General features: G+C 43.1%; 1 protein-coding gene across 1 annotated transcript in view; it reads left to right on the top strand.

The window, feature by feature from the left end:
- The first annotated feature begins 4698 nt into the window (after positions 1–4698).
- The window catches only part of dnmt1 (DNA methyltransferase 1), a 43731-nt gene continuing 37213 nt past the window's right edge, over positions 4699–11216 (top strand). The window contains exon 1 of the mRNA XM_033050955.1: positions 4699–4868. Coding sequence (XP_032906846.1) covers positions 4822–4868 — 47 coding nt within the window. The 5' untranslated portion in view covers positions 4699–4821. The remainder of the gene's footprint in view (positions 4869–11216) is intronic.

Below are 11216 nucleotides of genomic sequence, written 5' to 3'. Positions count from 1 at the left end.
GATCATATCCTTGAGTGCAGTGACATTTGTAGTTGCATGGGGCCAGTTCTCAATCCATCTTGTCTAATTCCTAAGCCCTGGTCACGGTACTGAGGGTGACTACAACTGAAGCATTACATTTATGGGGAACACTGCCATCTTGTGTGCCGATAAAGAACAAATGACTCAATCAAACCGGCAGAGTGTCTGCCTGACCAATTTTGCGCGCAACTCATGCAGTAAAGATTTATACCACCAATTATTTTTTTTGTTGCAGCATTGATATGTGAACGTAAGTTGATATGAATACATGAGCTGAAGAATTTGTATAATATAAATTGTCTGCACAGTATCAATTTAAATCATGATACTGAGTCACAGAAAGTTAAGTTACATAAATTACCATGAGACATAGGAGCAGAATTAGGCCATTCGGCCCATCGAGTCTGCTCCCCCATTCGATCTATTTTTTCCTCTCAACCCCAACTTTTGTCTTCACCCTTTAACCTTTGATGTTCATACTAATCAAAAATCTATCATTGTGTAGGAAAGAACTGCAGATGCTGGTTTAAATCGAAGGTAGCCACAAAATGCTGGAGAAACTCTACAGGACAGGCAGCATCTCTGGGGAGAAGGAATGGGTGACGTTTTGGGTCGAGACCGTTCTTCAGATTTAAGAATCTATCTTGGCTTTAAAAATACCCAATGACTTGGCTACCACCACCGTCTGTGGTAATCAATTCCACAGATTCACCACACTCAGGCTAAAGAAATTCCTCCTCATCTCCATTCTAAAGGCACATCCTTTTATTCTGAAGCTGTGCCTAGATTCTCTCACTACTAGAAACATCCTCTCCACATCCATTCTATCTGGGCCTCATTCGGTAGGTTTCAATGAGATCCCCGGGGTGGGAGATTGCAACCTTCACGTGGTCCGCCCTGTTTCGACGAATGCAATCAAGCTGGCGTGCACAATCAAATAAGATCAAATAGAACAAGTTGTCCTAGTTAGGCTGTGCATGCCATAGTCAAGAAGAAGAAGAAGAAGAAGAAGAAGAATGAGATACCCCTCATCCTTCTAAACTCCAGTATACAGGATCATTCTCGTAAACCTACTTCCCCCATAAAAAAAATGTTCCTCTGCATATCTCCTTTAAATTTTATCCCTCTAGTCTTTGACATTTCCACCCTGGGGGAAAAAAGTTCAGACTATCTGCCTCTAAGCCTCTCATAATATATACTTCTATCAAGTGTCCCCCTCAATCTCCATCATTAAAAAAAAAAACGAATCCAAGTTATCCAACTTCCCCTTATAACTTATACCCACTAATTCAGGCAGTGTTCTGGTAACATAACCTTCTCCAAAGCCTTCACATCCTTCCTGTCATAGGGTGACCAGAACTGCACACAATATTCCAAATACGGCCTAGTCAAAGTCTTATTGTGCTGTGTCATGACTTGCTGACTCTTATACTCAATGTCCCAACCTATAAAAGCAAGCTACCATATGCTTTCTTTAGTATTCTTTCTAATTGTGTTGCCACTTTCAGAGAGCTATGGACTTGGACCCTAAGATCCTTCTGTATGTCAATGCTGTTAAAGGTTGTGCCATTAACTGTATATATCTATGCCTCTCATAATTTTATGTGTTCATAAGTTATAGGAGCAAAATTAAGCCATTTGGCCTATCAAGTCTACTCCACCATTCATTCATGGCTGACCTATCTTTCGCTCTCCTTCCTGCTCCCCATAACCCCGGACACCCGTACTAATCAAGAATCTGTCAATCTCCGCCTTTAAAATAACCATTGACTTGGCCTCCACAGCCCTCTGTGGTGATGAATTCCACAGATTCACCACCCTCTGACTAAAGAAATTCCTTCTTGTTTCTTTTCTTTTGGTACATTAATTTATTCTGAGGCAATGGCCTCTGGTCCCAGACTCCCCCAATAGTGGAAACATCCTCTCCACATCCACTCTATCCAGACCTTTCATTATTGGATATACATCTCCCCTCAGCCTCTGACTGGTCTTCGTATCCATTCAATCTAGTAATTTTATAACCCCTATGAAGTCTTCCCTTAGCCCTCTGTTCCAAAGAAAAGCATATCTAATCTTTCCTTAAGGCTACAATTTTCTATTCCTGGCAACATTTTTGCAAATTATCTTTGTGTTCTCTCCAGAACAGTTGCACAATGTGATGACTGGAATGATACATTGTGCACGTTGTGGCTTAACAAGCATTGTAACATTTCTAGACTAATGTCCTAGCTTTTATATTCTACTAGACTAAGTGGGACTGGTTGGGTCCCGTTCCCCCAACGCAATATTCCACCACTCACCCATAGTCCCCAACTGCTCAGGCGCGGCTCATTTCCCCTCCCACCCCCCCCCCCCCCCCCCCCTCCCTTTTTAAACTTTAAAAAATCACTAACTTTTCACTGGCAGGCCAAGGAAGACCTCCACAGCTGATGACAGAAGAATTCTCCCTAAAATAAAGACTCTGTCCGACAGAGTCAGGTGTGGATTTGTCAATGACCACTGTCCGCTGAAGATTTCATGAACAGAAATACAGAGGCTACACTGCAAGATGCAAACCACTGGTTAGCCGCAAAAATAGGATGGCCGGGTTACAGTTTGCCAAGAAATACTTAAAAGAGCGACCAAAGTTCTGGAAAAAGGTTTTGTGGACACATGACTACTTTCATTTACATTACATTGCTGTGTCCCAAACATTATGGTGCCCTGAGATGGGGGGGATTATGTATAGACACTGCTGTAATTTCTACATGGTGAAATCAAAATGTGTAAAAATTGCCTTTCTTTTAAAATCTGACAATGTGCACTTAAACCACATGTGATTTTTTCTATTACAAATCTCAAATTGTGGAGTACAGAGGCAAATAGATAAATGATGGGTCTTTGTCCCAAACATTATGGAGGGCACTGTATAACTTATGAACATGAATAGTTAAGAATCAAGCACATTTCTATGGTTATAGTTTCACAATAATGTGCAGATGAAGGTAGGAACATGAGTGAAACTGATGGTGAAGCTAATGGTTTCATTGTCAGAAGTGCAGACGTTTTATTACTGACTGCATAGTGTTGGATTTATTCAACACTATGCAGTCATAGTTCTGCTGCCACCTTTTTTTTAATTACTGCTGATGCCGTTCACCTTTTTGTTGTAGAATGATTAATATTTGACAGGGCGTGTGAGAATGCATACATGTGTTATTAACCTTTGTTGATATCCTCCTCATAGTGCAGATACATTCAGTTTAAGACTGGTCCTGAGCAGTGACATTCTAGAGTGCTGATAAGCACTTTTTCTTTCCATTATCGTTATAACGTGGTCAAGCAAAGAACTTGTGGCAGCTTTCTGTCGCTAAAGTTGACTCTCTTGCAGACCAGGCGGCCCCGGCTCACCGCAGTCACAATCAAAACTATCATCCATTTTATATTTGGACAACATGCGCCCGGGCAGCACGTGGAGAAAAGGAGAGTGAATAGGAGAGCCACAGCTTCGGTCGACCACGATATAATAAGTAGGAAGGAACTGCAGATGCTAGTTTAAACTGATGATAGACACAAAGTGATGGAGTAACTCAGCGGGACAGGCAGCATCTCTGGAGAGAAGGAATTCAGCATTTGTGTCTATCTACGATTTAATAAGTCTTGCTTGTATACAGAAATGCCAACCAAATTGAGTTTCATCCTAATGGGAGAAGTATTGTTTTGCTCTGAAGTTGGGAAATTAAACGAAGTAAGTAACGTGATGGATCGCGAACGAGCACGTTTATTATGCACGAGGAGAGAAAGAATGCAAAATAAAATAACTGGTTGCAGATACATTAATATTGTTTTGTTTGGGTGAATGAGTTACAGGGAATGTGACACTTGCGAGAGATACAAGGGGGGGGGGGGGGGGTTGTAGCTCCCGTCTGACGTCATTGGGTGACCAGGGAGGATCCCAACTCGTGGACTTTCCCAAACACCACACAGGGAGGCTTGCTGAAGAACAACCTCGAAACTCAATCATAAACCGAAATAAGACTGGTGTGCACGAACGGGAACAATATGCAACAATATTATATGAAACAGGTCGGAAAATTACACCGATTGGAGCACTTGAGGCGGGTTATCACGACGATAAACATTTGTAACCCCTCTAGATCTCCTCATGGTCGTTCCCTCCCGAGTCCCATTCATCTTTTCTTTGGGTGAATCCATTTAATTGAAGGGGGATGCGTAAATAACAACTTCAACTCTTATTAGAGATTTTATTAAAAACCTTTGCGATTTTGTCCAATAATTTCACCCTTGTAATATAAAGTTAAACAATCTTAAATAAAGCACCTTCTGAACAAAATGACCCAATTAAAAAATGCACAGAATGTTAAACCCCCCCCCCCCGCTGTCACTGTGGGAGTCTGAGATGAATGGGTTGGAAGTCTGAAAAATGGGGGTGGAGGGGAAATATTAGATTCGTGATCATTTACAATCGTGAATGCAGAAGGAATTGGGGTTCTTTTTTTTTTAACAGGGCGTTCTATTATAGTGATGTTTTGGAAGATTGAGGGGTGTTATTTGTTGAGAGGGCGGGACAGGGTTTGGTGCCGTCGTCGTTCCCCCCGCCGCAGCCGAGTGGTTCAATCCCGGGATCTTTGGGCCCGCGCGCCAAACCCCGCGCTCGAGCCCGTCCCCCGTCCCCGTCTCCGTCTCGCGTGCGCGCGCCCCGCTGTCCGTTGGTCCTCGGCGCCGGCGGCCGCTTGTTTCTCCCCACACCCCGCCCCCCCCTCCTTGTGCTTCACCTCAGCTGCAGAACCACCGACAACAATGCCGGGCACTACCCGCTGCTCGCTGCCCGACGACGTCAAGAAGCGGTGAGTCTTCCCCCCGAGCCTCCCCCCCCTCCCTCTTGGTTTCGGGCCCACTCGACCGGATTTGTTGTTGTTGTTGTTGTGGTTGTGGTAGTAGTGTATGTGTGTGTGTTTGTTTTTTTTATTCCGCCCGTCGTGTCCCGGTCACCCCCCTCCCCCCCTTTACTCTCCTCAACCCCTAGTCTTAATAACAACATCTCATCTCCACTCCTCCATCTCCAGAGCATTTTGGCGCCAAATGGTTCCGCGCGGGAGGGAGGGAGGGAGGGAGGGTGAGAAGGACGTAGTTGCATTGCCATAGCGCCTTTCCCCTCCCTTTCACAGCAACACGCGTCTCACCGCCGCCAAAGGGTTATGCAGAGCCCCAGACTCTGCTTGGTGGACACAGTAAGGTCCCAAACACAGCTGGGGTGGAAATGTCTCTCCCTGCTCCTGTCTCCCATCTAATGGCGTCTCAGCCGACAGAATAGGCAGCAAAGGATCTTTGCTGAAGAAGGGTTTCGGCCCGAAACGTCGCCTATTTCCTTCGCTCCATAGATGCTGCTGCACCCGCTGAGTTTCCCCAGCAATTTTGTGTACCAGCAAAGGATCTTTGGTAGGCAGGGCTAGTGGTTCACTCTGATATACTCCACATCTGATAGTGATGTAATCCCAACAGTGCGTTTATTTATCACCGTGGGTGGCACAGTGGTGCAACTGGTAGAACTACCACCTGAGCCTGAGATTTGGGTTGAAATCTCACCTTGACTGGAGTTTGCTTGTTCTGTCTATCTGGGTTTGTAGCTTAATTGGACTCTAAATTGCCCCCCACTCGTGTGCAGGGTGTGGATGGCAAAGTGGGAAATGGTGATCGATGGATGGCATGGACTCGCTGGGTTGAAGGGCCTGCTGTTTTTTTTCAATTAATTAATTATTGTCACGTGTACTGTGAGGTACAGTGAAAAGCATTTGCATGCCATCCAGTCAAATGGGAGAATACGATACATGAATACAGTCAAGCTAAACCCAAGTCTGAAAGGTAGTGAGAGAGAATGATATTAGAGTGTCAAATGTAGTTCCTGGCATTATAACTGTTCCAGTAACCTGTTGGAGAATCGAGACTTTACCCTAACTTCTGGAAGGATCCAAAAAAAGTAATCTGATAACAGAATAACTATTCTTAAAGCTCCTGTACATTCTGCTGCACATGAGCGGTGAGAAGGAGGAATGATGGGGTAGGAAAAGTCCCTATTTTCTGAAGCAGCATGGTGTGGATGGAGTCAATGGTGGGGACTCTGGGAGTCACAGTAGCACGTGGGCTGAATTTTGTGCTTGAGTCATTAGGAACATTTCTGAGACGCGGGTGAGAGTGTGAGCCACCTGGTGTGCAGGAAGGTAAATGTTTAAAAGAATATATATACAAAATGCTGGAGTAATTCAGTGGGTCAAGCAACATATCTGGAGAAAAGAAGAGTCAAGAGTGGTTTATTGTCATATGTCCCAGATAGAACAATGAAATTCTGACTTGCTGCAGCACAACAGAATATGTAAACATAGTACACATTAAAAAATGTAATAAATGGGAGGGAAAAATAAATAGGTGATGTTTCGGGTCGAGATCCTTCATCAGACATCAAATGTTTTGATTTGTTGCACCGATATCTGAGCTTGGATGGAACACAGTCAAACAATAACAGTCTGAAGAAGGGTTTCGGCCCGAAACGTCGCCTATTTCCTTCGCTCCATAGATGCTGCTGCACCCGCTGAGTTTCCCCAGCAATTTTGTGTACCTTCGATATTCCAGCATCTGCAGTTCCCTTTTGAACACACAGTCAAACAATTGCTTGTAGTGGGTTCAAAACACAGACTGGACAAATCTAGATTGGCACTCTAATGCAAAATTGAGGCAGTGCAGTCACATTGAATTTTTTTGTTACGGTAGGGTACAGTGAGTATGCTCCATCTTAATGTTAAAGATATAGGTTCACGACAAAGTAGAGGAGATGGGAGCATGATGCTGATCTGAACATGATCATTTTGGTGACATGGAACTGCAGTCACTGGAATCTTGAGCAAAACAATTGCTGGAGGAACAGTGAATCAGGAATCGAGCATCTGTGGAAGGAATGGACAGGTGACGTTTTGGTTCAGGACCCTTCAGACCAATTGTAGTGGCAAGTCAGTCTGAAGAAAGTCTGGCGGGAGAAGGGTGTGCATCCAGGTGGGGAACATTGGACGAGGGGGAAAAAGGATGGGGAGGGGCGCTTTACTACCTTATGACTGATTCTAAAACGTCTGTCATTCAGCCGCATAAAATTTGTCTTCAGAAAATATTGTTACCTTTTTAAAAAAAAAAGCATTTGTTAATACAATTTCTTCTATCGTGTTTATACTTTGGTGCGGAATGTTTAAGCAGCTTGCTTTCTTAATGACCGTTGATTAGGAACTATGCAAGAGCATAATGGGATTTTGTGCCTTAAATAATATGGGAAGTTGTGTATTAATAGTGATACTGCGCAGACCCTTGCCCTTTCGCCCAACATGCCCAGGCTGTTCAAGATGTCTAACTGCTAATCCCATTTGCCTGCATTTGGCACATAATGTTCTAAACCATTCCTAAACAGTACTTGTCCAAATATATTTCAAATTTTGTAAGTGTTCTTGGCTCTGCCACCTCCTCAAGCAGCTTGCTTCATATACCCACCACCCTCTGTATGGAGAAAACTGCCTCTTGGATTCCATTTACTCCTTCCCCATACATTTTAAACATCAACAATGATGAGATGGAGTACAGGAAAGCAGATGGGGAATTTGGTTGTCAGAGCAACATCCTCGCCCTTAATGTCAGCAAGGTGAATGAGGTGATTGTTGATCCTGGGGGGGGGGGGGGGGCAGGGCAGGCAGGTAAACTTAACCCTATCCTCACCAATAGAGGTGATCAACACCTTGGCATCCCCATATTAGAGAATGCAGCCTAGTCACTTCCTTCCATCTACTCCATCTTCATGGTGGATTGCATCAGGAAGGCTGGAAGTATTGTCAAGGGTGCCTATCACTGTTTTCTCTTTTACCTTCTTGGAAAAGACAAGCGCGTGAAAGGCTGAACGTCACGACTTGAACGGCTTATTCTCCACTGCTGTTGGACTCTCATTGCACATTTGTGTATAATAATAAACTCGGCTAATCTATGGCCTGCAAAAAAGACTATACCCTATCTATGCACCTGTTTTTGTTTTTTTTTAAACCTGCTTCACTTTCCTCTCCTTCCACCCCCCACCCCACCCCTCCTCCACGGAGAAACTAGTCTCAGGCTATCCAATCTCTATAACTCAAGCCGTCCAGTCGAAGCAACCTTCCTGTGAATTGTTTCTACACCCTCTTTGGTGTGTTAATTGTAAGGCGCTAGAGTTGGATGTTAGATTCTGTGCGACAGTATTTTGCAAATGTCCACATGAGACCATATTACCTAACAATTGAAAAGTGCCCTCAGTTAGAACGAGCGGAGTTGACTTAATGTTTTTGTATGGATTTTATTCTGTGCATCAGCTATCTGCAATCATTACAAACAAAATGAATTGTTGATTGTTACATCATATCAATGACTTTCATTTGCATAGTGCCCTTGACATAATGATCTGTCCCAAGTCATTTCACACAAAGTTTATCTGGCAGAAAACCACCTTGGGTCAAATGGCCACGTGTATGGTCAAGCAGGTAGGTATTAAGTTACAACTTTAATGGGGGTGAGGTAGAGAATTTGAAACATTACATCCTTAGCAGGTGAAGTCACACTCCCCAGTGAGGTGCAGAATGTGACAGGCCAATGTTGAAAGGTTTTAAGTTTCTCAAATGCTCACGAGGGTAGGAGATGCTGAGGCCATTCCCATGAATGAGTTCAATGGGGGCCATTAGAGAGAATCTGAAAAACTATGAAAGTAATGAATGGAGGACCATTTCTAGTGGTCCTTTGGTCGGGACAGGCAGTTAACTGTGGCAGAGGGGAAGCCAAAGTTCAGGAAGGAATACATTATGTGCTGCTGTGCAGAAAGTCTGGTCATCAGAGCAAATTTGACAGATAGAATGGAATGGGCAGAAGCAAAGTCCAGACAGCTGGGAATATGTAAGCTTGAAATGAATGTTTATTGCTAGCTTATCACTGAAATTCAGAGGGAAGAGTGGAAGACCATGTGATGGTCGGCAGGGAAGAAAGTGGCAGCAAAAGTAACAAAATACTTCTGTAGTTATCGACTTACTGGAAAAAGAACTTGAGGGGCTGAGTAGAACGGAAACAAAAATTGTTCCACATACACCACAAAGTATAGGTGTATTCCAGTGTTTGGACTTGCACTAAATTTGCAATGCTGAACAAATAAAACTTAATTATGACTGTTCCCTTTTCAAAAACAGATAAAGTAGAATCAGAATTGTTGTTTCACCGCATATTATTTGGTCTATTGAGCCTGTGTAAGAACAATAAAGTAAGTCCCATTTCCTGGCTCTTTCTGTGGTCCTGCAAATTTACTTTTCATTCATGTACATGGTAGTCAGTTAATTTATTTCTTTTGTTCCCCATTGTTTGTTTTTCTAGCTTCAACCACATGATTTAGTGAGCTTGCACCCTGAAGTGCAGGGGCATATTTATAAAAACATGGAGAATATTTGGTTATTGTTTGTCAAGATGAAAGTTATTTTTTTGTGCGATATAGCACCAATGAGCATATATTCTACTTTTGAACTGTAGAAAATGGAAGTATTTTTGATTTAAAAATAGTGCTGGATTTCCTGGTGGTGCTGTTGAGCAGTGTCAAAATGGCGAGGCTAGTTAAAGCAACCCACGCACATTGCTGCCTGTGAACAATTTGAGTAGCTGATCTAAAAGTATTGTGTATTCACTATTATTGTTTCTTCATAAGTAAACAGTTTAATAGTTTCTGTTTCAAAGGGATGTTATAATAAAACACCAACATTTGTCACGAGACCATTGAAATTAGCCAGATTTGACTACTGTGGTATAAATCTGCCTGCATCCAAAGTTATGCGGCAAGCTTGGTTTATACTCTATTTCCCTATTGCCAATCTGAACAACCTATGTAATCACAAATTGAGACAGTCGCTGTCCTTTAAGTGCTGTCTGCTGAGAAAAGTGTGGGGTAGGCATACATTTGACAGTCAATTTTTAATCCAGCATGATATTGGCTCTGTGGGTCTTTTTTTATCGTGGGAAAGCATTTACGTGCTTGGGGGGGGAAAATCTGCAAATACCGGAGGCCTATTTTAAATTGTTTAAGAAGGAACTGCAGATGCTGTAAAATCGAAGGTAGGCAAAAATGCTAGAGAAACTCAGCGGGTGAGGCAGCATCATCTATGGAGCGAAGGAAATGGGCAACGTTTTGGGCCGAAACCCTACCTATTTTAAATTGATCTGAAGGGAATGGGGTGGAGATCAAGTGAGTGTGAATGACAAAGGTGGTGCTGATTGAGAGGATGGTATCATTTGTTGGTTGCAGGTCTGGAGATATCAATAGGAAATCATGATTGTGGACAAAGGACAAAACAAGCTTGGAACTAAGATACAAAACTCTTATTGCTTGAAATCGGGACGGAAAGAAAATGCTGGAAATGTAACAGTACAGCACGGGAACGGGCCCTTTGGCCTTAAATGTCTGTGTCATGTGATGGCAAGAAAAACTCTTATCTAAAAAAGACACAGTAATGGAGTAACTCAGCGAGTCAGGCAGCATCATTTGAGAACATGGATGGGTGACATTTCGTGTTTTGACCCTTCTTCAGACTGATTGTAATTGGGGGGGGCATAAGCTGGACGAGAGGTGGGGACGGGACAAAGCATGGATATAGGCGAGGGGGGTGTATCTATCTTCATCTATTTCCTGGCATGAAAATGTCTAATAAGTTAGGCAGCATTTCTGCAGAAATAAAAAGGGGAGCTAACATTGGCATTGGCATTGGTATTGGCATTGATTTATTATCTTCTGTGAGGGGAGAAGAGAGAATGCCTGTGGTATAAATGGTCCATGTTGGAATGAGAAGGACCTAGTGTTGGTGTAGCTGGGAACTGTCTATTTAGAAAGCTGAAATGGGATGGGAGGAGAAATGGTCCACAGGACTTATCTTGATTTGATTCTTTCTATGTTAGTATTTTCCCATTTGTTGCAACTCTATGACTCTTCTCTTCCAACTTCCCCCACCCCCAACCACAATCAGTCAGAAGAAGGGTCCCAACCCGAAACATCGCCTTTTCATGTGCTCTAGAGATGTTGTCTGACCCACAGTTACTCCAGAACTTTGTCTTTATTTGTAAACCAGTACCTAATGTAGGGGGCTGCAATTCAGGTTGTCAAATCAATGTTAACT

Source organism: Amblyraja radiata, chromosome 35 (genome assembly GCF_010909765.2).
Source record: "Amblyraja radiata isolate CabotCenter1 chromosome 35, sAmbRad1.1.pri, whole genome shotgun sequence".
NCBI classification, from domain to species: Eukaryota; Metazoa; Chordata; class Chondrichthyes; order Rajiformes; family Rajidae; genus Amblyraja; species Amblyraja radiata.
The sequence above is the reverse complement of the archived record's forward strand: the minus strand, read 5'-3'. Positions and strand labels throughout refer to the sequence as shown.